Source organism: Gallus gallus, chromosome 10 (genome assembly GCF_016699485.2).
Source record: "Gallus gallus isolate bGalGal1 chromosome 10, bGalGal1.mat.broiler.GRCg7b, whole genome shotgun sequence".
NCBI classification, from domain to species: domain Eukaryota; kingdom Metazoa; phylum Chordata; class Aves; order Galliformes; family Phasianidae; genus Gallus; species Gallus gallus.
This window is the reverse complement of record NC_052541.1, coordinates 5,386,286-5,412,866: the sequence shown is the minus strand read 5'-3', so window position 1 is coordinate 5,412,866 and position 26,581 is coordinate 5,386,286. Positions and strand designations below refer to the sequence as shown.

Below are 26,581 nucleotides of genomic sequence, written 5' to 3'. Positions count from 1 at the left end.
AAGCGAATGCTGACACCGCCCCCAGAGCTGCGCCCCGCCGCGGCCTGAAAGCAGCCGGAGGCCGAGCGCGGCCGTGGGGGATGTATGCGTCTTCCAAAAAGGTACTGGATTCCATGCCATCTGCAGCGCTTTCTATCCGCTTTACATCTCACGCTATCTAGGAGTGGGCAGAACAAGATGCTTAAAACTTAAATAAGAATACAGTCCTAAGTAGGAAAAGAAAGCATTCAGACCTCTTTCAAAAATATTTATTGCATTTAGCATTTACTTTTTCCTAATTAGAGAGTTTCCAATAAGTGCTCACAGCTGGCACGTTCAGACACGTTTATCACATTACTGCATGACATCTCGGAAAGCAAACAGAAAAGATCTTAAGAAGAAGGAATAATGACACAAGAGGTAGGTGAAGAGCCTTGTACTGACACAGCTTTATACAAAGGGGACAAAGGAAAATACAATCATATCTGCAATGACTACTAATAGTCACTTATTTAAGGTGGTTATATCATGATTTGGCATGACTGCTACAGCTCCATTTAGTTAAAAAACGCAGGTTTGCCACATTATACAGACCAATAATGGTGTTCATAGACAATGTTTCAGCCCTCTGAAGGGCTCTTTTCATTCTTCTACACAGGCCTCGTTCAGATGCCAAGTCAGAAGCAATGCAGAACTACAGAGCCACTGGGAAATCAAGCATTTATCTTCCGTGAACAAATGTTAACTGTTAACTCAGAACTCCACGTCACAAGTAATAGGCAGCCCTGAGTCAGCCAGAGCAAGGACTGTGCTAAGGTACAGATTTCCCCCCCCCTTTTTTTTTTAAACTGAAGAAGCCCGTTGCTCTCTGTCAGATCATTTAATGTAAAAGAAAAAAAAAAGGTTTAAACAAATAATCTGGGCTATCTGAATTGCAAAACAAAAGTGATCTGAAATAGTTTAGCAAAATTAAAGCTTTTTAATTCATCTCAGTCATGCTTGAATGGAATGATGAAAACACAGAGAACTGCCCTCTTTCCTGTTAGCTCAATGTAGAAAACAGGAGGTGACAGGAGAAAGCGTAGTTCAACTTACAATTCTGATGTTAGGAAAGTTGCAAAATGTCTTTCAAAATATATTTAAATATTCCTTATATGTCAAAGTGCTACTCTGACTAAAATCAGGTATCATTGAAAAGCATCATTAAAGCACACTTAACAACCAGAATGAAAAAAATCCTCTCGAGAATGACCTGCATCCACAAGGACTGAATACGTATTTTCACCAAAATCCTTCTAAGACTTCTGTGGTAACAGAAAGCACGCAAGCTATTATCCCTTCCCCCTCCTTTCTCACATGAGGCTTCTGAGGGAGACTGGAATGACTTGAGAATTAGCGTCACCTTCAGAGACAACAGCTTGTGTAAGAGATGCACTTAAGCCATCTTTCTATATAATAAATACAATATAAATCTGCAAGATACACAAATAAAAAAGTCTGACACTGAAATACACCTTTCACTAAGAATCTTACGGCTTGTGACAGATGTAGTTTAAAACCATCTATCCATGATTTAGTTCAGTTATTCTTTTCCCCACAGTTACTAGGCTTTCCAGTATATGACATTGGTGAGGCTGTAATTAGGCACTGATGCCCTCTTCTCCTTTTGACAGTGAGGTCATTTCGTAAGATCCCATTACCACCAACATTTCATCTAACTTTGAAGTCCGACACAAACTTACTGTTGAAACGTCCTAATGTGCCATTAGAGCATTAAAGTGTGTGGAGCAATAAACTTGCCAAAACATGTTAACCCGGCTATAGACTAGTTGTGTGCAATTTGGAATATAGCTACTGCTTTCAATGCACAGTTCCTAACAGCAAGTACGTATTCTTCTTCACTTGTTCTCTGGAAAGGAAGAAGAAATATCCTAAGCTACGTAAAGTTACAAAGAAGGTTACATATTACTCTAAATAGTTCTAAACTTTATGGAACTGAAAATTCTAAATTGAACTGAGAATGTGCATTTTAAAATTCCAAAACTTCAAAAGATTTCTGTATGATTCAGCACTAAATTTCTCTGCATCCCTCTCTGTTACTTTCCAGTAGAACACAGCTTTGCCATACTACATAAACCCATCAAGAGTATTTATACAATCCAGAGTCTATCCACATCAGTTTTTAATGACACTTTCTCCAAAATACCTTTGTCACTTCTGAATGTTTCTCCCATTGTATAACTCGTTTTATAAAACCTCACATCCACACATACAGAGATCACCATCTCAAACAACTCCATTTCAGTGTCACACAGTAATAACAAGTTACCCATTAGCACATATATACACATACACGTAAACTCATGAAACCTCCAAACTGAAGGCCAATGAGCACTCCAACTTCTATAGACAGAGCTCAAATCATAGTCTAGCAACACAAATTCTACCTCTAGGAAGAAGTGCATAAGGTGAACCCCCTGTAATACTGTTACTTTTCACAAAGCAATTCAGAAATAACTTTATTAAAGTATGAAATTCTAACTCTATTGTTTTTAAATATTAAAATATATTAAATTATTCTATATATTTAAAAATATAAGGTTGACAAGTTAATTTGAGTTCAAGATAACTTTGGGACCTCTGCTTTTTGTAAACATCCCCCTCATCATTAAATGATGAGCTGGAAAAGGTCAGAGGAGAATCATTCTTTAGTACACAAGATTCTCACGCTGTGTATGTCTTCAGGACAGAAGAACTGTTTTACAGTGTATTCATTCACAAGAACTAATACTAAGGAAATAAACTTTTAGGTAACTATTTCCAAAAGAAATAGTACTACTGCAACATGAAACTGCAGAACCACTCAGCCACTGGAAAAAAAACAAAACCAACAATCTCATTTGAGAATTCACCCTATACAGAGGACTGTCTATTCTAAAGGACACTATGTACATAGGAAGGAACAGGACAGATACTCACAGAAGTCCAATCGTTCCATTATAAACGCGAGTTTACTGAGAAGAATACTTTTTTGAACTAGGAAGAATTTGAAACAAGATGATTGGATTGGAATGCTTAGCATCTATCCTAGGACCCACACAGAACCAGTAAAGATCAGGACGGTTTCCAGGTTTGCATGTTCATATGCATTGCATTAGGGAAGCATTAAACAAGTTGTCATAATGTCCACTTAACTAACTTTAATCCAGGTCAACATCAAAATTGAAATAGGAAAAAAGCCTTAAAATGAAGTGCTCACATTTGTGTTCTGCTTTCAAAGCAAGATCCAAACATGATGTAATAGATCAAAGGCAACTTGAAATCAGTATTACCTCCTGAAAGAGAACATCCTACATACTAACCTCTTTGAAACTACGATACAGACACTAGTGTAAGTACCTGGATCTTGAGATGAAAGTCTCTGAATTGCAGACAAACTCCCAGAGACATAGGCAGTTCATCCCTTATCTGACATGGATATCTGTTCCCCAACTATTAAGTATTTATTAGAGATTCTACATGAAGTGGTCATTAATAAACGTTGACCATGAACCAAGCTAGGCTGCTACCAATCCATGCCAGGTATTAATCTAGTTGAATGCATTTCCTAAGTTCAAGAGAACTGTAGAACACTAAATGGATCTGACATTTTAAAGATAAAATTGTGAGCATATAAAAAAAATCTGAACATCGAATATTTGCTAAAACATTAAATTGCTCAGCTTCTGGATGGATTCATTTGTGTGCATCTGTCCTTACAGGGAAACAGCAATGCTCAAGACACTTCACAAACTTTTGCAGGCTATCAATCAGTGCCTAATTGTTGCCCTGGAATCCAAGAACACTTTTTGTATAGGCAACTTTACTACCGTTATGGGGTGAGAAGGAAACCTTTTATATTGTTTTTTGGTTAAGTTAACACTGCTATCAAGTGCCAAGCCAAGAGTTTTAGAAATGGATGCTGCATCTACAAGGATGACACAGTTATAGTAAGACTACCCCAATCTCTGCAAACAAATGATATTATGGCTAAGATACCTATGCCACTGTCAAGCTCTACTGAAAATACCCAGAATTTCTATTGCTGATAACTTATATTTATAAAAAAAACAAAACCCAAAAAACTAGAACAAACTCATTTCATCCTGGTAGCTGCACTAGCCTCCATTTACTGAAGCAGAATCTGAAATTTGCAGCTTAAATTTATACAGGTCTGATATCCGTCATTTACACAGTTTAGTTTCCACTGTAGCTTAGGCTTAAACCCTTTGGCCAACAGACAGAAATTGAGAGAACTCCAGATCTGTGTTCTGAGAGGTGGACTAGAAGACAAAGCTCAAGCTCACTAGTGAGGTAAATGAGTACTGCTTGTATTAGATGTGAACAGAAATAAGCATCTCCATACATATAGTAGACTGCATTATGTGATTGTTAATATTCAAACAAATTAAGGTTTCTATGACAACCAAGAAATGCACTTGACCATTTACAGCAAAAACAGATCATGCACTTTATACAATAACAAGTAGTTTATGGCCTTGCCTACCTGCAAATGAATTCCTTCAGCAGGTACACAACATATTGCTTGAAGTCATAAAAATATATATTATCTTTCCTTTAGCATTTAGATATATAAATATTTTACTGAAGAACATGCATCATTTAGATAAACAATTGTAAGAACATCCTCTAAACATGGGGTTCTTTGACATTTGGCTGTATAAAAAGATTACACAAAGGTAGCTACTCAAATCAAGACAAACCAATACAGCAGTGAAGAGTCCATTGTGTGCCAGTCTACAGTTAAGCACCTCTTGCAACAAGTTATGTAATATATACACACATGAACGCATCATAAATGGAGAAAATAGCATAAATCCATCTGTATATTCTTCAGTCTTGTTTGGACTCCCAACTTACTGTTCACTTTTCTGCTCTTGTTTTCCATTCAGCTCTTGGTCAACTCTGCTTAGTAAAGAAAACAGCAATGTTAAAACTATATTAAAAACAAATTTAGTTCCTAAGCTTATATATTAAGCAAAACTATTCATCTTAACAGGAAAAAGGTGAAAGCTCTTGCAGGGAACAAGTTTTAGCATGTAAATATTGAATAGTTAAGATTTTTATTAAATGCAGTCACAATAAGATGTTTAAAAAGTCTGTTTTCCTACTTTCCCCTAGAAATTGAGTAAAATTGTTAAGAAGCCATTAAAGTAAGTATAGCATTTGAAAAGCACAAGTGCAATTTGACTGCACAGCAAGGAGAAAGAGCGGGTTCTGTACTCTTACTAATAAATACAAGCGGGAATACAGTTCTCAGTTAACAATACTATCAGGTGCTACTACTTGATGAATTCATACACTGCAATATTAGCACAGAATTATCTTCAAATTTACAGTAATTAAGCCAAGAAGGTAACAGCATAAACTTAATTAACAAGAGTTCAGTGGCTCCTTAACTGCACTACTTTCTATTGAATTATAAGTCTCCTTTGTCTACCTAGAAAAAATTCATTTCTGAAGGGTTTCTGTATCTACCTTGGGACCCCTGAACACAGTGTTGCTTTGCAGAAACTAGGGGATGGCTCACACTCCTGCACGAAATGTACTTTTCATCTTTACTGTAAGAACAAACCACAGTCTTAACTATATCTCCATTATTTTCCAGAAGATCACTTAATTTTAGAACCAATCATAGTTCCAAAGCAACAGAGGCTCGGGATAAGTTTGTCTTCTAACAGCTGAACTGACTAACCTATCTGTTCAGTCTCTCCAACAATAGCCAGCCAGTTTCTTCAATATGATCAAAACAATGACAGCTCTTCTAGGCCATGAACCCATAAAAACAGGAGGCAGATTTTTTATTTTTTTTTTTTAAACTGTCCTATGAACTGCACCTAACACAGATGGATTCAGTAAATCTGGAGCAGTGGTGTTTAGAAAGAACATTCCCAATTAAGGAATAGTTTACCTGCACAGTATGCTGCTGCAACCCATCCCTGTCCTCACTGCAGTAACTTAGGAAAGCCTATTTTGACATGACTTGTAGAACTAATTATAGGAAGCACAAGAAAATATGGTAAGCTAATGCAAGTTGGCTATGCATTGACATAGAGTTGGCAATATAAATCCACAGAAATGTATCATACTGTAGCTTCCAAAATGACTCAAATATACATAGCCAAAGAATTCCTACTGCCGTTTTCAACACTCTTCGTAAACAAACATCAGCACATCTCCCTTCCCATACTACAATAATGCCTACAGCTGCTTTCAACATGATTAATATCTCACGATCACTTAGTGCCCGTGACCTTCCCTGTCTACTTCAGAAGTGTGTTTTGAAGTAAAACTTCAAAAAAAAAGTAAAAAGTAATGGTAATATAAGTATCAACATGGGCAGGGACACTAAAGAGTGCTACTTTTCCTCCAGATTATCGAGTTTACACGTTACTGCTTGAATGTCTCAGGTTTAAAGCCTGAATACAATGGGCCTTGCAATGCAATTGAGTCAAATCATGCATTCTGGAAAAAAAAGCAGGTAAAATTATTGTTCAATATATACCAAATGGGTTTCTCAAGTTCAGCTTTCTTAGAACTTAAGGTTACAACACCACAAGATTCTCTTAATTGCAGTAATTCCGAGAGAAGTAGCCTCACATGCAAGTTTTCAGAGAGAATTACTTTTTAATTTTCATTTCACTGTTTCTTTGTTCATTACCCAAGTTAGACAATAAGCTTCCCTCAATAGTTACACACATGGAAAAGTAGTTAAATAAGGTGAAGTTAATAGCAGAACATTCTATACATCTGTTAGTTACACAGTTAAAAGTAAAAGCAAATAAAATTATCACAGCTACTAGGATAGCTTGAATGGTTAGCAAGAGACTGAAAGTTTACAAAGTGAAAATCCAATGATTGTTACCAAGGAATATACGCACTGCAAATACAAACAGCACTAAAAACATTAGATTGCATCTGTGTAAGATAAAAAGGTAGTTAATATGAAACTAAATACAAGATTAGAGCTTCCTCCACAGTTGTGCCTCTGCTGTGTACTACAGCTTAGCATCTAAAAACAGGTCTTCAGACATCACTTGTTAGAAACAGTGAAACAATTTAATCAGTTTGTACAGAAGCATGCTTTTGCCTCTTGAAGATGTGGTTAAGAATCCACACACCCACCTTAAAACTTAGAATCACATTTAATAGTAGAGACTATTTACAGATATGTGAGTTTTCAGATGTTACTTTCATGCATAAGAACTAGGTCACAAGTGCTTGTTTATATTTACAAATGCTTATTCCTTTACATAAGCCAATCATCTGGGAGTTAGTTGCAGTGCAAATAGTCTTATCTAGATGCAACCCTCATCAAAACATGAATATACCTTGTTTGTTTCTTTCTAAACTTTTCTTCTTCATACCTTGGTGGGGAAAAGTTTGATTTCAGTAAATACACAAAGGCCAAATTCAATAGAAGCTACAAACTGGTGTTAGTGTCAATATAGTTTGTGGAAACATACCAAGTTTATAAATGAAAAAAGCAAAAAAAAAAAATCTTGTACCTTCAACATCATCAATTAGTATTAAAATTTAATTACTGTGACATATTAACCCAGAACAACTTCCTGTACAGTATTTATCCATCGCTAAAGTCTATATTCTTAATAGGTTAAAATCAGATATCAAACACAGAAGTCTGAGAGTTAACTACTATAAAGGATTGACCTCTGAAGACTGAAACAGGCTGCCCAGAAAAGCTGTGGATGCCCCATCCCTGGAGGCTAGGCTGGATGGGGCTCTGCGCAGCCTAATACAGTGGGTGACAACCAGCCCACAGCAGGGGGTTGGAACTGGAGGGGCTTTAATGTCCCTTCCAACCCAAGCAATTCTTTAGTACAGAAAGTGGCTTTGTAAGACTTGGAATGACAGCCTGAATTTCCCTAACATATCCTTCAAAAAATCCCATGACAAAATTCTCAAAGTAGCACAAGGCTGCTCCAACTTTGTCACATCTTCTGCCCTCAACAAAAAACTGTGTTTGCTCTATGCTATAAAAAAAAAATAAATTTCACAACTAACGCCAGCTGAATGTTTACTGCAGTACCCAGCAGTCAGTTTATCCAACATGGATGTGATGCTCTGCCCAAAGTGATACTACACCATCTTCCTTTATAGAGTTCTCCATTAGCCATCACATCTGTGATCACCTATTGTGGCACATACTCTGTGGACTCTGTACGTTACACCTTCCAATTAATCTACTGACAGAATTATTAATATTTCCATCTAGCTCTTTCAAGACAGAAGTTTATTATTTCTCTTTATTACGGCATCCACAGATGCTGTTCAAGTGTCATTATCACACTTGAGAGCAGAGTTGTGCTGCCATTAAGTGGATATTATATGGCAAAGATCTGAAAGGAAGGAAGAACAGAAGGAAAAAAGAAAATCAAGGACATTGATACTGCCTTCCCCTCTCTGTCAAAGTAGTTTCAGAAGTACTGTGGGTAGGGATTCAAGCACTTCTTATCCACAGCTTTCTTCAAATGAAATCCCTACCCAAGTGATATTTCACTCCTTAAGTTGTAGTGCAGTTTAGCACGAACAGTGAAGATACCATAAATAAGCTCAACATAAGCACACACAATTTCTTACTCAAGCCCATTTAGCATACAGTAAGTAAAACAACTGCAGCAAGGTCTAATCTACAGACGACCAGACACAGTCATCATAAACTGCTAATTAAGTAAGACACTATACAGGAAAGTCCTTGTACATTAGCATTCATTCTGTTCTATTGGATATTAAAACTGTAGTTCAGCAATTCCTCCTAGAGATAGCAGTTTTATTAAATACCAAGTATTACATTCAAACCAACCACTGAGTACATTATATACCACCACCTAAACATGGTCAACATAGAACACATTTGAATTATAAGACGTACTGTTTTATGCATTCTGGGATGCCAACATATTCCATGGGGATGAGTTCAGCTAGTTCTGCCAGGGTAAAGACATACCTAATTTTCTGGCTGAATTTTGAGCTGTGGAAGAACAAATGCGGGGTACAGTTACAACTTAAGAAGTATCCATTAGGTCAATATTTAAACAGTTAAAGATTTAAACTTTTAAAAAGAAAAACAGCTTCCATATGATTACCTAATAAAAGGTTTTGTGATGGCCAGAAGCGTTCTGATGAACCAAGAAGGATGAACTATGATTAATGACTTCAGATTTTTCCTTAACCTGAAGGATTCAAACATTGAATGTAATTATTAGAACAAAAAGGTAACATGACAAAAGGCTTTTTAAAATATATACATACAAAGCATATGTTTTTGCAATTACAACTTTGTTATTTAGATCTAGCACTATGATTACACATCCCATTACTTGAAATTACTGCCTGCCAGAAGAAAACACTAGAAAAATACATAGGCAGAATTAAAAAGCTAGCATCATTTTAACAACAGAAGTTTGAGTCTTTTTTTATGCATTTGTAATGAAACTGTCAAGGGACCTACCCTACCCATCATTCCAACACTACAATTTCACTTATAAAAATGGATATTAAAAAAACCCAAGCATATCCATACTATTATTCTACACTGGCAAGATGGCAGAAGAGATCTTTAATACAACAAACAATCTGCTCAACAATTACATGTTAATGATTAACAGACACCTCATTAAATAGCCCTGGACACAAACATGAAGAGAAAACACTGAAGAACTTCTTACCTTCTGTCAATTTGCTGGTAACACTTCCTAAGCCAGCCTATGCTTGGCATTTTTCTCCGTGTTGTCGCACCATTTAGGTACACTATCATATAATTCTCAGCTACTAGTAGCTCTAAAGTGCCAATTACATACCTGCAAACACAGGGAAAGAAAACGCTCAAGTGAAGATTTGTGGATATTGAAGTAGTTCCTATTACTGCCCAAATATCAAAAAAAAGAGAAGCTGACAACAGAGTTAAGCAACATCCAATCACTTTTTTCTCCTGGAATTAGATATAGTTGCTTTACTAGTTTTACCCTTCCCCCACATTAAAGAAAAAGCTTCACAAAAGAAAGATACTACTAAATTTTACTATATGAAACCAAGGTAGTGTTCAGAGGCAGCTGATGACTTACTTAAATAGATTGTCCATTAGGTATCTGTAGTTAGGCTGGCTGCTTTCAGGCATAAAACAAACAGCAAACACAACAATGGCATTTAACCCATCACCATAATAACCTACAAAGAAAAAGGCAGCAGTAGTGACTACAGTGATTATATCTTGACCACTTTTACTCAAAGAAAAGTCATGAATATACAGTAAGTTCTTCCATTATTTCCCTTAAAGAGCTTTACAAACGCCAACGGTAGATGAATGGATATGCACACACACGCACTATAAATCACCTATCACCAGACTGATCCTCTGGAACCACTTGGATGGCAGAGGTAAGAACAGGTGTCAGTCTGTTTCCAACAAGATTTTGCTTGTAATTATTAAAAAAAACCATATATACATATATATATATATATATATGTATTTTTAAGTTCATCTACTTTTAAAGAAATAATGGAAGCAGATGCAATTAAAGTGCTGTACCTGTACTCCACATCTCAGCACATTTAATGTTTCTGATGGCCAACTTTTCTTCCTACCTAAACTTCACAGACTGTTTAGCTAGAGTCAGTAAATTAACTTTTGCATGAGCAAACCTAAAGCTACTTCCTTCAACACTCTTAAAACCAAAAAAAATTTAGATTGTAACATTAAGACTGTAGAACATCTGAGCACATTGTTAATACTCACGTTAGGAGCTGAACACAAACACGTTCTCACATTCTGGAACTTTAGTTTAATATGCAAAACGTATCAAACCAGGCGCATGCCTTAGCACTACAACAAAGTGCATCATCACTGAGTCTTTCCAATTTTTCTGTAGCACTACAACTCAGCTTCTAGTAGTACTTTCAACAGTTCCTCTCAGCACATCACTAATTCTTACCACCATGACTGATAACTTTTTTATACGGTTCGATTGCCTTCATGTCCACCCTATGGTCCTGTTCGCCAATCCTAAACATACGCCAGCGTCGACCATCCTCTTTCTCCTCTGCTGCTGTATATTCAGTAAGTGATCCTTTTCTAATTACATCAGTAGTTTTTGGCTTTGGAAGATCATCTGCCAAAGTTAAAACATGTTCAATATCCATTATGAATACTGCATACAGTGACCGCCAATTACAACACAGGTTAACCATTTTGCTATCCAATTTAATTCAGTCGATATGTTTGGCTGCAGAGTATCAGTTCCTTCAGTCATTACAAAAGACCATCTCATGAACATCAAACTTTTATCAAAATACTGTTAGTTTTGTTTTCCATGAACTGCAGTTTTATATCTGAAAACGCATGCAAGGTTCTGATTGTGTAAGAAGCCTACTTAACTGGAAGCATTCAGTACACTGACCTGAATGAATTTCACCAGAATAGACAAAGTGGTTAACTCTGTGATAATCATACAGGTTACTTGATCACAGATATACATGGAAGCATAATTTAAAACATTAACACTATCTTGCAAGCAGACATGCAGGCATTCTATTAGAAATTAAATCTAATTTGTGTGTGCGCACAATCACTATATGAAATTTACGCTGACAGCAATCTGTCAAAAAAAAATTTGCTCCAATTAAATAATGATTCTTGACTTCATTGCATAGACCTTACCCAAAGCGAGAAAAACCTACTGCAAGTTAGTTGTCTGTTCCCAAGACAAAGCTGTTAACTGAAACTATCCTTCCAGGAAAATGAAGGCAGCAGCATTAAAGGAAGAAAAGACAGAAACCCTTTTCAGCCACTTTTGAAAAACAAGGCACAAATATCTGGAACATTTCCTTAGCAGCACTGCAAAGCTAACCCTAATCGCCAGCTCTTTGTCCCTACAGTTCTCAAACAGATTCTTTTCTACAGGTAAGCCCACAACCTCTGTTACAAAAACTTGACCTACAACATCTTAGGTATTAAAAATGCTTGCTTTGAGGAATGTTTTTCTTCCATTTACAAGCTATCCTGGAACGAATACCAGATTTTTCTTCATGCATAACAATGAAAAGAACTTCCTGCTTTCTCAGGATTTTTTTTTTTATTTGCAGCGTAAAACAAGTAATAGTTGAGGTCACACGTTTATCTGTAATTTCAGAGGCACTCTCAAGTAGTATATTTACAGAAGTTAAACTCCAACTGTCTGACTGAAGTAATAGTTCTTAGCTTACATTAAAAGAGCCCTAATCATAATTAAACCGCAAGTTTGAAACTTGTGCTTTAACTCCTACACAGAACTTTGTTACGTCAAAAAAATTTATTAGATTCAGCAGATTTTGCCTGTAAAAATATAATTAACAATCTACTCATTTCTTAAGGATCATTTATGTAGCACTTCTAGTGTGGCTATAGGTAAGTTAACTTCAAAGATATTTCAAATTGACAGAAAATAGATGTTTTTCTACTATTCCCAGCCAATAAGGAAAGTTTGCAAAGTCTGAAGGGTTCTGACCTTTTCTCAGTTTCATTACAGTAGTATACGAGCTCAGGTATTACTCATTTTTAAGATCACTTAGATCTCTTAAAATACAAAGGCTTACAATTCACAAAATCCTGATAAGCTCATCAACAACCCATAGGCCTACACGTTGCTTACCTCTATACAGAATGCAATTATAACACATGTAAAGCATATGTTTGTACCAAGGATTTGCCATAACTGAGTCTAAGCAGTGTCCACTGACATTCACTTTAGTTTATTTGGAGTTACAGCTATTATGTTTATTGTTTATTAGTCAGTCAACATACGATTTGCTTTTTAAAAATTGTCTGTATTTCTATCTAATCACTCCCATTAAAAAAGAAATTACGAGTCACAGTTCTTTCCCACCTGAAGAACTGCTCAGTTGCATATAAGAGAACATCCTATGGCATCAGACAAGAGCTACAAAACACTTACCTTCCCATTCAAACTCATTGCTATTCTCTGAAGGAGTATCTATGTCATCCAAATCAATGTCTCCGCTCTCATCCAAGTCAGACAAAACAGACTCCTCGCTGCGATCTAAAGTTAAGCTAATATCTGGAGCCGTAAGTTTCTTCCTCACTTTGGTTCCATTAACTGCTGCATTTACAAAAGCAAATTTGTTTTCAAATCTCAAGTGAGTTTAGACGAGCACAGTAACAAGACAGAACAGCACAGCGCTTCCTCAGAGCACACAGTAAGTTAGCGCCCACCGCTTAAACAATACATCCTTAGATCAGGAATTAGAATATACATGGTAAAAAGAACAGAACTTGGGAGACTGAAGTTCAAGTCCTCAAAACGTGATGTTTACCCAAGTGCATACATACTATGGGCAGAGGGAAACCATCAGACTATTAACAAAAGAAAAATGTGAAGTGCCTCCTCTACTAGTATTGCAGACAGTGCAATGCATTTGTATTGCAGCCCTTGTTTTTGTCAGGAATTGGTAAAATCACAGCTGTCTTTGAAAGAAGTGATACATAAGGCACAGAAACAAAAAAACACAGCTAAAAGACCACACTATGGGCAGAAGATTAAGGAAAATGTTCGGCAAATACACAATGTGCTTTTACACAAGGCAAACGTTTGTGTGATTTAGACAGCAGCTGAAAGCAGCAAATAAAATACAGATACTGATCCAGCACTGGAATCGCCTAAGATAAAGCAGACAGACAAGATCCAAAACAGTTCTTTTGATCTTTTGGACTGCCAAAAATCTTAAAAGGTCACACGGGCCTGGAACTTGGAACTAGACTAAGGCAGGCCCTAATTGATACACAGAAGTCAAATAACAAACCAAGATTTTAAGATCAGTCACAAGATGAGTGTTATCACTCATTTATGTTCACTATTACCCAGATACCTCCATTCACATATGAATATGTTGTTTAGAATGCTGATCGCTCATGCCTCATCAAAAACAAAAACAAAAAAACAACACAAAACAGAGCTTTAGGACAGCCATTTATGTAGGAAACCATCAGCCTGACTGCACTGTTCTTACCTATTTCACCTTCTGTTCCAGCTGCAGCCAATATATCTGAGTCAACAGGATCATCCTCTGGCAGGGGCCTGATACACAAAATAGTTGTTAATAGTAGTTTCTGATAAAAACACCTCGTGGGTTGTACTGATCCAAATACACATGCAATCTAAATTCAAGCTGGCAGTAAAGCAACAATGCAGCAGAAATTTCCCTTATAGCATTCAAATTATGAAATGCCAAAGCACTGGTTGCTACTGGTATCATCTTTACGAAAACTAACTATATTCTTGCTTGATAAAGTTTAACATTAAAAACATCCCAGAAGCAGTACTCATTCTACTACAGAATGCCTCTGAAGTCAGCTTTTTTTTGTAGGTCTGAGCATCACAGTACTCTTAAATGCTACAAGCTTTGCTCAGAAACATGGCTTATTGAAGTATTCAGGCCCTCATTCTTTGGTGATAATAAGCAAACAGTCACAAAAAGTCCATTTAACACCTGAAGAAAACAAAGCTGAATTTACACTTTCGTTTTGGTAACATCAGAAATTCCAATACAGGCATTCTTGTATTACTTATGAACTAACATAAAGCTATCCCTTTCCAGACCACAAAGAAACAAGGCACAAAAGCCTCTCAAGATCACTATGTTAGTGGAAATCACTGCAAAATTGAATATTAGTTTATCAGGAAAATAGGGACAGATTATTTTGGATGTTAGGTATTTGATTTTTATTTACAAAAAGTTTAAAACCTTGGAAAATCTTCATCTTGCCATTCTTCCTTAAACTCAACACCTTCCATTCTCCAGCCAACTTGAACTGTTAATAGTTACTCCTGATCAGCCAGAACCTCTTGTCTTCTGGACAGCAGGCTGAAGAGCAGCTAGAGGAACATAAACAGTTCAGTATTACAACACTGCATCCTGTCACTTACCACCCAGTTGAGATACTGTGTGGAAAAAAACAGGGAACTGTTAACAGTTCATCCCCTCTCACCCCATCCCATCCCCACTTTTTTTTTCCCCAAATGCAAAACTACTTATAATAAACTGCTTATAATAACAAAACTGTCATAATAATTTAGCTTGGAAGGGATCTCTTGAAATCATCTAATCCAACACTCTGCTCAAGAAGAATCACTCTTCAAGGTAGAACCAAAGCTCAGAGTAACCTGATCTTTCATTTGGGATTACACCAATTCACACTGTATGAAGAAGCAAAACCTGACAACACTCTAAATTATGTGACAGATACTGAATATAGGTATATTCTGGGAAAAAAAACAAATCAGATGGTTGGGTCTAAAATACAACTCAGTTCTTAAACAAAAAACACTTCAGTAGAAAGAACACTCACCCTGAGATGTGCAAGTCGAGCTGTGCTTTTTCAGGCTCACCCATCACCAGCAACAGGGAATCCCCAGCAGCAGAAGATAATAAACCATTCTGCTAACATACAAATCCCATCCAGTTGAAAAATCTTGGCTGTGTTGGCTCTGAAGATTGATAGGAACAGGCAAACTTATCAATGATAGGAAAAGCAGTACTAATCAAAACAGGAAATTGAATCATATTTTTAAATGCAAAGAAGCAATTAAGGTAAAACCCAGTAAGTACAAAGTTGGAATACAATCACACTGCTAATTAAGCTAGAGAGACAGTTTATTCTTACATGGATAAAAAGAAACAAGTTATGCTTGCTGTTCAGTAGAATCAACTACTACGGAAAACGTCAGTTTCTCTTCTCCTGATCTGATGATAACCACAGACCGATTCTCCAAAGACCTGCAATGCCTAAGGCTATACTAAACAAGCTGCATAATATAAAAATTTAGAAGTTTTCTGTTGCTAAAACTGTATTACCAGAAACAATTAAGCTTGAATTCATCATCAGTGCTTTATTTTGCTGACTTCTCCTTCCTCCCACACCCAGGAAACAAATATAAAGCTTCTAGAAGGTAGCAACCTAATTCTCCTTAGCAGAAGCCTTTCCTTCTTTGAGTTGTTCAGCCCCCAGCAGCTCAGCCGCAGGCAGTACGTGCCCATACAACCTCTGAGGTGTCCCCAGTAAGTGTCCTCCCAGTGCTCCCTCTTCCTATCTGTTCATTTTGCCTAATGCGCTGTCTGGAATGTTTTCTTGCTGCTTGAATCATACCACCCTCCTCACAAAATACGCCCTCTCTCATTACGATGTCGACACCCTTGGTATGAAGTTCTTCCTGTGTTCTGACCTGCTGAGTGTTTGCAATAATGAATTTAAAGAATTTGCTTGGGGATGGTCCTGTTTCAGTCAGCAGGAACAATGAATTTGGACACAGCACTCTTACATTTGTTTTGGGACACTGAGATGAAGCACAAGGAGTGGCACAAGATATCCCACATGGTCAAATGAAGAGAACGTGGCGGTTACAGTCAGTATGGAAGGAACTATCTGATGCAAAGACACGGCTCCCTAAAAACAGAATAAACCTAAAAGAAAATCTCAACTGGTTATTTCATTCTTAAGGGCAGATAAAGAAAGGAAGAAAGCTGACAGCAGAAAGAAAGACAACAGCCAACTCGTTCACTGCATGGATGGCTGTAAGGCACTACCTCTGCACATGCCTGCACTGCATTCACACTGCTGTTCCCCCAAGACTTCAAGGCTGAGTTCTGCCCTAACAGCTTATCACCACACGTGATGAATGCTGAGCACCAAGGAACATCTGTCGATTTCAGATGTACCACATTTCAGTGCAGAAACAATTCCTATCAGCATACAGGAGAGGTGTGGGGTTTACAAGTTATTTATGCTGTAATCAAGCTAAGATACCTTTAGAACATGCTTCCCACATCAGCATCTCCTCATCAAGGTAGATGCAGAAATCATCATCCATTAAATACTGTGCAGTGTAATTGCAAACAATTTAAAGGGCGAGCTCCAAGTCCTACATCAAAAAAGCATGAGTTCAGGCTACTTCACTTCTGTGTCCTACACGAGAAGTAGATTAACAGGTTGTTTCAGATGTTCTGACTCAGTCTCAGGAACAAAAGCACTGTCACCTGTCAATTAGAACAAAACAAGAAATCCAGAAGGAAAGGTAATTTTCAGTTTCAAGAAAGTTAGAGGAGTGCAGACCTCCAGGATGGCTAAAGAATGATTCTATATCGTAATACAGAGCTTACAAAGCCAGAACAAAGCTCTGTTCATACAAGCTAAAGGAGAGTTCAGGATTGTTTTCCTATGGCTGCTGTGGTAGCAGTGGCTTTTCTTTTTTACTGCGCCCAAGTCTTTTTAAATCAGCTGCAAATGAAACATGTAAATGTTAAACTTGAAGTATAACACTAATAATGCAAGTCTTTACTAGTCATGTAGGAGAGAAGCAATTACTTTCTGACTGGTGCCAGCACTCCCCACAGCCAACTCATAGTTTCTCAGAACAGCAGATTTGTTTGCTGTTACTCTCCACGTAATGTACAGAAACGGAAGTAGAAGACTGGCAGATATATGTCAGAAACTTCTACACAGAGAATACCCGGCTGCAGGACTGCCATGTGCTTCTGCTCTCTTCATGCAAACCCTGGACTTCACTGCTGTTACACTTCTAAGCAAGTCAGAGCACTACAAACAGGACAGAAGTACTGCAAGGCACCACGTCACTGCAATCACTTCTCCTCTGCTACAGCTAATTAAAGGACCTCAATGCAGACCCGCAGGTTAAACCCATGTAAATACTTAGCTGAGGTGTGTTACTGCATGCACCAGAAGCTTAACATGGGTGTTCTCATCCTTTTCCTGGAAGGAGAGCTGGTTCTCAGTTCTCACCAACACAGAGCTGGCTTGGTTTGGGTACACGTATGATACAAGGATAGCATGGTTGAGAAGACCGCTGAACTGCCATTGTTTGCTGTGGTTTACAGTTACACATACACTCCAAGATTTTCCTTTAAGTGTCAGAACAAAAGACAACAGAGCACATAAAATTTACTTCTGAAAAAGGCCTGGTGCACATTTGAGGGGCTTTATTATTATTATTATTAAATGTTTTCTTTCACCTTTGAATTCTCCGAAGAACACAAACAGGAGATAAGCATTTGTGTGGCCACATCCATATATCCAATACAAAGACCCATCATATTCGCTCCCTGATGAGGATACGGGGATTACAGCATTTGAAGTAGAATGAATACGGAGTTTATTCTGTGAGACCCCTGCAGTGAGCAGCGCACTGCTGAGCTGCACCCCGACACGCACAGGGAGCAGCACACTGCTGCAGCCCCAGCGAGCTGAAAAATGGTACGCTGCTGTTTGCCTACATTTCACCTTCACCATTTCACGAGAAAGATCAAATGGAATTCCACATCCCAGGCATTAAAGAGCAGTTTTTAATTTCAAAGCACACCAGAAGAATACATATATATAATTTTCTTGCACACAGATTCATACTGCAAAGCTCCCTGTAATTTCTAAGTATTTCCATAACCCCATTGGCTCTGAGAACGAAGCCACGCTCACTGCAAGGCTTGAAAACATTCCCCAGATACAAGGACAGACATCCAAGCCGTGTCACCTGCAAGTCAGTACTCGGAGGCAGGGCACAGGCCTCTGCTAACAGCACGTCTTCGCTGCCCTTCCTCAACAAGCACACGGAAATCAGTCGGTAAAGCAGCAGAGCCGCAGGTTCGTGCCACGAGCGCTCAGCGCAGTGGAGGAATGCGCGCTTCTGAGCTCACTGGGACTCCCGGCTAAGTGCCGATGTCAGACAGACCGACTGCACTTACACCCCATCGAAAAGCAGACGGTGTTACTTGCTGAGAACCGACTTAGCCAAACCCATCAGTTACTAAGCAGCACGTTACACTGACAGCTGCACGTAAGGAAGAAGCCAACTCAGAGGCCCAACTCCGACAGCTCTGCACCGCGTCACCGCTTCGGGTGCTCGGCAAAGCCCTTTTCTGCCCATCCCTCCCGCACCGCCGGGCACTCCATGGGCAGCCCAGGCCCCGCAGCCACAGGCAGCCACAGGCAGCCCCCCGGCCCGCGCTGCTCCGGCCGCCCCTCGCTACAGGAAATGCGCACTGTGCCCAAGCGGGGCCCGATCCCGCCGCGCCCAGAGCCCGGCTCGTCCCGTCCCGTCCCGCTCCCAGCGCCGCAGCTCGGGGAGCCGCGCCCCGCAACGCAGCGCTCCCGGCGAGGCCCCCCCGGGCTGACCCCGCGGGCGGTTCAGCCACGGCCCCACGCCGCTCCCTCGCAGCTCGAGATCCCGACTCACCACCGTACCCCTAAAATCCCCTCGGCCGTACCTGGCGGGACTCGGACGGGTCAAGACGGGTCGGGCCTGACCGCGGCGGACACGGCCCGAACCGCTGCTGTGCCCTGCGCGCCGCCCCGCGCGGCCCCGGAAGCGCGCGCACCGCCCGCCTCACGTGATCGCCGCGCCCCGCAAGGATTGGAGCGCTCGTGCACATGCGCCAATGCAGCGCCGCCCGCCTCCCGCTTCCCTCCTCCCTCCTCCAGCTGGCGCACGCGCCCTTACTGCTCGCACGCGGACGACCGTTGGAAGCGCGAGGCGGTGCCCGTGTGAGGGCTGTGGTGAGCGAGGGCAGCGTCGAGGTTCGGCGCTTCCGTCGGCTCACAGATCGAGCCGCGCTGCCCGCCCCGCTGGAATGAGCTGAGACTGAGCGCTGCGGCCCTTGGCCGGAGGGCATTCACAACCAGGACAGGCCCGGGAGGTCACAGGCGCGGTTTCCGAGGCGTTGAGTCCCGTGCCAGTAGCAGCAGGGCCGTCGAGGAAAGCTCCTCAGCCTCCACTTGAGCCGCTTGCGTGAGGCAGCAGTGGGGTGCTGAACATTCCTTATGGAACCGGGCGGTACTGCACGCGTACAGCACGAGCTGGGAGAGCTACACAAAGCCTGAGGTCACCGTCCTTTGGCAGCGGTAACGACAGGTGGCAGTGCTGTGCCTGAGGTGCAGAACGCCGTCTGAGGAACAGCTCTGATTCCCGCCCCGCCGGGGACGCAGCAGCGGGAACGCAGCGTTTGTACGCACAAACTCCGTGAAGCTGAGGGGCAAGTTTCATATTTTAATCACGAGCTGATTTCTGCAACAGCACATCTGCTGGAATGTGAACATACACATCTCTGTGTGTGTGCCAAAAAACTCAGTTACACAGAACTGGCCCTGTGCCACTAACATTGCTGCAGTCAGACAGCAACCAACTTGAATTCCTGCTCCTCACAGCCGGAATGTTGTCCAAAAGGCAAAGATGCACCAATGTCTGTTTGAGCCCGGGGTACAGCAGGAACTGGGGATAATGAGACATGTGAGCAGAAGAAGGGTGGGAGGAATAAAAAAGTGATTTAATGGTGCATGACATGAATGGAGAAAAATACAGTCTAAGAATAAATTGCTAAAGAAGAATAGAAAGCAGAGACACTCATCTCCCTCCAGCAACGATGAAATCTAAGGATAACAGGAAATAAAGCAATTAAGGTAAATTTGTTAGAATATTTATAAGGAATTAGTATAATTCACAGCAAACAGCCTGAGGCCTGTAGGCATTATTGCAAAATAGGCTTATCAGGTAATAGTTATAAACACAGAGCAAGAGCTAGCTTAAATATAAAGAAGTATGAGGCTGATGGCACGAGAAATACAATAAAATGGGAAGTGGAAACAGCAAAAGGAAAACAGTATTTTATTCTCCCACCTCTGTTGTCACCATTTATTTTTTGTTTGTGGAAGTAACAGCCACGGAAGGTGATGAAACAGCATTATTTGGTGCTTCAGGACATTACATTTTCCTGTCTGCCCCTGGCTGCACACCAAACTTACCATTAGTAGTGTACATACCTTGGAACAGCTCGTGCCCATAATATCCCGGTTTTTCGTAGTGCAGATCTGATCACAGGAATTCTGTACACAGTTTGTAAGGCTCTTGCTCAGGTATTTAGGACTGAGTGGATAGAGATCTCAGTCTGCTGGAGCACAGTGTTTGTGAACAGCTGGAATTATTCCAGATGGAGTTGGGTTCAGCTGAGCTCTGAAAATTGAGGGTGTGTGGCAACCTTCCTTATCCTTCATCAGACCTGTAATATAACAAGGGTCACTATTACTTATTATATCAAAAGGTTTAAGGTTAATGTTTTAAGAAAAAAAAAGTTTCATACAAACTACCGTTGAGCTTTTCTAAATATAATTTGGTTGCTGATAAACTCAAAACTGCCTTCAAATTGCACAGATTGCCATCTGCAGGACACCACTCAGGTCATGATGGTGAGCAGAGCTGTGCAATTTCCCATTTCCTACACGGGGTGGCACAACATGGCTGGAAATCTTTCTGGTGCTCCTGGGTAACCTAGAAAACAAGCAAACAAGGGGTCAGAGAGAACTACTCAGAGATGTTGAATAATTCTGTTTTTAAACATCAGACGGCTGCAAATATAAGCAGATTCTCACACGAAAGCTTTACCAAAGAGAGCATGCTTCTAGGAATAATGCTCTGTCATATTAATTTTATCTTGTATGTGGGAAAAATCAACTGCTATGTAACTTCAGGTCTGAAATAATTCACAATTAACCTGTAAATAGAAAGTAATAATCTTAAACTACAAAGTATAGAAACATTCACATTTTCATGGTCCTTCCCTATTTTGCTTATTAGTAAAATATCATCTATTAATTCTAAAATAAAAACCAAACCCTAGGTTACAAATGCCCTCTTTCAACTGGTTCAAGCAGCAGCTCAGGAATGTTGGGATTTAAAAATATTTCTTTGAAAGTCTGTTTCTGTGAGTTTGGACATAGAGACTGCATTGGTACATAACTCCTCCCAGCCATTTTCCCTGTAAAGTATAAAAACATTTTTTTCCAGCCTTTTTTTTTTTTACTTTTGTCTTAGGCAGCTGTGCTACACAATTACAACATATTATACAGTAGTAATTCCCACATATGTGGACAGGAACAAAATAGTGTATAATATTCCGATATTCCTTTGGTAATCCTGTAGGGTGCATCATCATCGTATTTATAAAGGCATGTATACAACTGTAACCTGTTATCACGCTGACATAGCTAGCTAGTTGTGGTAGTTTTATCCTCTCTGTATATCATGGGGTAAAATACCGAGCAGAAAGTGATCCTGTCCACATCATGGTCCTCCTCTAGGAGGTTTATCCCAAACTTCCTTCAGCTACTTCAGATAGAACCCACTGTGCTGTATAGGACTCATTCTTCATAATCAGAATTGCACTTCCCATGTCTGCTGTTTTGCCCTTTCCTATGTCTGAGCCAGTACCTTACTGATTAGCAGCCAAGATAGAAACTGTGTCTAGGTGAACATTTTGTGTTTGAAATTCAGCTAGGGAAGTACAACAATATAAAGAATGTGCACCTTTCATAACAGCCAAGCCAAACCCCAGACCACTTCAAACATATAACTATTATCTTAAATTGAGTCTGTTCATCTGTTTGTGATTCAGGTTTTTTTTTTTAACATCTTATTCATATCAAAGAGCATCACAGTTTGTTGGATACAAACATTAATACCACAGTGGGAAGGGATAATGGTTACGTTGTTCACAGAAGTTACTGATATTCTTTGTTAGGATTTAAATAAGCTTTCTGTATCTGCAAGTGGGCCATACCTGATACATTGCTATCCATACTGTATTTGCTAACTACTGTGTCCTCAGAGACATAGTAATTCCAGGTTTCACCTCAGTTGAAAATGGAAGGACTGAGAAACTATAGGAATAATGCGGAAGAATAAAAGTAGTAAATATTTTGTGTCTGTCTTTTTCACAAAAGTACTGTTAAACAGTATTAGTGCACCCTATATATATATATACACACATATATATATATACTTCAGTATATACTTCAGTATAAGAGAAGGAAAACGTGGCAGTCTCCCGTTAACTTACATTTTGCTATCTGTACTAGAACGTCTCCCTGTCTTAGGGGGAAAAAAAAGAGCTACAAACAGATACAGATAACTTCTGTTTTCTGAGTTTATTTTCTGCACATATATTTTTGGCCTGGTATACATTTTTATCTTAAAGTGCCTTATAAAAATGTACTCTCTGCCATCATACTGTGTTAATAACACATTTTCTGTCATACTGTGTTCAGAACCCAGCATCAAACGCGGACGAGCCACGCTAGGAAAACATTTTTGTATAACCAGAAAGGTGCAGCTCCCTTAATTTAAAACTGTGGAGTTTTTCCTTTGCTTTTCTGACGGTCAGGCTGGTACTCATACTTGCATGCAGTGTGAATTCAGTGACATTTGGTTAAGACCGCTTTCAGTTTCTGCAAGAAATTTGAGGTACCCCGTTACATGGACAGAAGATATCTTTGCTGGTTGAGCTTGAGGGGAAAACTGGGTACAATTATATATTCTTTCAATTATTCATGACTTGGGTCTGCAGTGAATGTGTATACATTTTTCACTTATTCACTTTATAAAATTCAAAACTAAGCCCAGAAGCAGTTTTATTCTTGGCAGCATGACAAGTTTCCTTTCCTCAGCAAACCAGTCAAAGGAATTGTTCCTCAGAGAGTTTGTCATCCCCACATATCCCAGAGAGTCGAGAGGGTAGCTGGCATTCATTACACCCCCATCACACACAGGCTTGCGTGCTCTCTTTCCCTCTTCCCCCCACCTCCCTCTCTGACTTGTGACAACAAGCACATCTCAGAGGACTGGCTTTATATCTAGCATGTGGTTTCATTTGTGTATCTGATTTGCAGTTCATTAATCTAGAAAGCATTGCACAATTTTGGTAAGGACAGTGTATCCGTGCATGTTCTGCTTATTCTGCTTCCTGTCCCCAGTGCAACACGCAGCTTTAAGAGAGGGAATTGGCTCTTTTTTGGAGAACAACTAGAACAAGCGCGGCTCAGGAGCCAAAACTGATGTAAACATACATTAGGAAATTGTTTTGATCTGGCCTATCAGGCTGCTGGCAATGCACCGTGCTTCCTTAGGAGATATGCAAATTTGTGGGACACAACTTGACATGATTAAGGCAATGCATACAGAGGAGGTTATTGCCCTTCAGCAAAAGAATGATGTCAAGAAGCAATGATTCTTTATGTTCTTGGCAGTGCAAGTAGGATCATGGAATTAGGGTCCTCTTGCAGATTCGTTATAATTTAGGTGTGGTGGTTTTTAGTTTTTTTAGTTTTCAGCCTTGCTTTTTAAATTTTTTTTCCCTTAAGAATGTTTTTTCCAGCTTTTATGATCGTAGTACTATTAGCTGTTTGTCATGCAGGAGCACCAAAGGACACCAGTTAATTTGCAGTCTTTAAGTCTGTATCTGGTGATGTTATGTTAGTGTGTTGAGTCTCAAGACAAAAAAAGAAAAAAGAAAAAAAGTTCATTCTGCAGGAAGGCATCCACTTCTCCTGTTTACTCACAGCATTGGAGTTCTTCACTTTGAAGTTTAGTTGGCAGAGATGGTGATACTCCTTGTTGACAGACATGCTCAGAAGTCATCTACATGTCTGAGTGGAGTCAGATTCGTTTTGTTCCAGGGTTAATGAGGAATTACTGATCACTGCCTGGGAATTTGTGGGTAAGAACTGCTGAACTTAAGGTGAAAGACTCCATATCCTATTACTACTCCCCTGAGCCAGCCTAGCAAATAGCTAACTGTAATATCTTAATTAACCATGTGTTAGCATCGCCCTTATTCTCCCTGGCAAGCTGTACATATTGCTAATTGCGTTAAGTTGGTACACAAGAGCACAGACGTTAGTGCTTCAGTGGGGCAGTTAGGAGTCAAGTTAGGATCCAAATAGCACCCTTGAATTTAATGCAAACATAACAGGGATAGAGGACAGAGCCCTTCCAACCTCTTGGACAACACAGACATAATAGATGAAGGAAACCATTTTCTTTTCACCTGTTGTGTGAAAAGACTAGCAGAAAGAGCACAGTGTGCAGCTCTGGAAGCTGTCATCTTTCATATGCCTACTATGGACAACTACATAGAGAGCCTCCAACACATGTTCTGTGGCTTTGAGTGCTCGTGATCCTTGCTGAGCTGGCTGCACGGTGAGAGGAAAGAGGCTCCATAGTTGGAGCGTGTTGCATTCTGGCTGCAGCTGGCATATGATTCATCAGGGACTTGTACCATCTGGTGCAGATAAGAGTCTATTACGTTACAATGCCTTTACCAGAAACAGGGACCTGGAAGAATATCACAAAGCTATGATTAGTTTGCTAGTGCAAATTTCACACACAGAGGCTGGCAAATTCCAGACAAAATCACATGCTCCAGTTTGTCCAATGCACACCAAATACACATGTACTTGATTTTCTGAGTCCTGCCGGAGTAGACTTGAAAAAATAGCTAACTTTTAGGTTGTGTTTGTGTGTGTGTGTGTGTGTGTGTGTGTGTACTTTGTTGTTGTTGTGCTGTTTTGTTTGCTTTTGTCTTGTTGTTTTTTTAAGTGTAACAAAGTCTGGTCCCAAAGTCATTTATAGAGCTGAAGGGCTCTGAGTGTGTTTTGTGCCCACTCATCAGCAGCAGTAATTTCTTTGAAATTTACTCCACCGGTACCAGTCATGTTTTCTTTTAATTCCCTTTTGGTTCTCTGCTGCTTTCTGTATTAGACACAATTTTTTGATGTAATTCACATCTAAGCTTTCTGTGTCAGCCTATGGCTCATTCTCTCTAAGCTTTTATTCAGTGAGAATACTTAAGATTTTATCCTATCCATTAATTTTAATGTTCATACAGTTTTTGAAGATTATATCATTTTTGCAATTAGTGTCAAATTAATCTATAATGGAAGGTAGATAATGGCAGAGATGGAGGACCTTAGATTTTGACAGATATCCTCTGCATTTAATGCGTTGTGTAATATCTCCTCAAATGAGCAAAACCTTAGCTTGCTGACACCCTCCTTCTCCTCCCCGAACTCAGGCTCCTGCTCACGTAGAAATAATATACTTGATCATAGGAAAAACTCTGAGAGAAACATCAGAGAGAAAGTCTGTTGGTAGCCCTGATCATATTATAAACCTTTATTGTCAATTTCAGGCCTTAGCTCTGGCAGCTGCCAGCAGGTTGTTGGTGAACCTCTTTGGGTCATAACACAGAAAGTCTACCACAAATACATACATATATATATCTTTGGTTTCATAGAGATATGAAAAAGAAGCCAGGTTATTTAGTTAGCCACTATCAGTCAAAGAATGGTAATGTCCAACAGGCAGGCTAGTGAAAGGCAGGCTGAGAGGTGGAAAGAGCAGTCATCTTAGGATCACTTCCAGATCAACAACAGCTGGGTTTAAGCATACCTCATTATCTTAGGACTTTGTCATTTAGACTGATGAAACTAAAAAGAGGCAGACACAATGTGACTTATATTATACTCATATTATATTATGTGTTTGGCTATAAACACATCTGTGTCCAAAATACTTCAAGGTACAAAATTCTGTGCAAAATTCAAGGTACAAAATTAGACCTGCAGCTCCAAACTATTGACTTTTTTGGATGCTTAATCTTGTTCTTGGCTGCAGTGGATCCTAATACATTTTTG

The 26,581-nt window shown here is 39.6% G+C and overlaps 1 protein-coding gene and 2 long non-coding RNA genes across 7 annotated transcripts in view; 2 read left to right on the top strand and 1 right to left on the bottom strand.

Annotated features, from left to right (window-relative positions):
- The first annotated feature begins 31 nt into the window (after positions 1–31).
- LOC124417126 lies at positions 32–9,033 on the top strand. The gene is made up of 2 exons (XR_006931128.1): positions 32–101; positions 638–9,033. It is a non-coding gene; the product is annotated as an uncharacterized LOC124417126 (long non-coding RNA).
- BNIP2 (BCL2 interacting protein 2) lies at positions 233–19,423 on the bottom strand. 5 transcript variants are annotated; one of them, XM_046899321.1, is made up of 13 exons: positions 18,079–19,423; positions 16,856–17,967; positions 15,401–15,539; positions 14,797–14,927; positions 14,062–14,129; positions 12,990–13,154; positions 10,992–11,168; positions 10,125–10,227; positions 9,729–9,860; positions 9,147–9,233; positions 8,933–9,031; positions 7,371–7,406; positions 233–4,944 (listed from the first exon to the last, which is right to left on the bottom strand). In XM_046899321.1, the coding sequence occupies exons 4-13, from the start codon at positions 14,844–14,846 to the stop codon at positions 4,896–4,898; spliced, it is 966 nt and encodes a 321-aa protein (XP_046755277.1). In that variant the 5' UTR covers positions 14,847–14,927; positions 15,401–15,539; positions 16,856–17,967; positions 18,079–19,423; the 3' UTR covers positions 233–4,895. The 5 variants fall into 5 exon arrangements, with proteins under 5 accessions (XP_046755277.1, XP_046755276.1, XP_046755275.1 ...); XM_046899320.1 differs by having other exon boundaries at positions 19,327–19,423; XM_046899319.1 differs by lacking the exon at positions 16,856–17,967 and adding an exon at positions 16,371–16,512 and having other exon boundaries at positions 19,327–19,423.
- Positions 19,424–19,547: 124 nt separating this feature from the next.
- The window catches only part of LOC107052147, a 77,206-nt gene continuing 70,172 nt past the window's right edge, over positions 19,548–26,581 (top strand). Inside the window, exon 1 of the long non-coding RNA XR_001464370.4 lies at positions 19,548–20,515. This is a non-coding gene — a long non-coding RNA (uncharacterized LOC107052147). The remainder of the gene's footprint in view (positions 20,516–26,581) is intronic.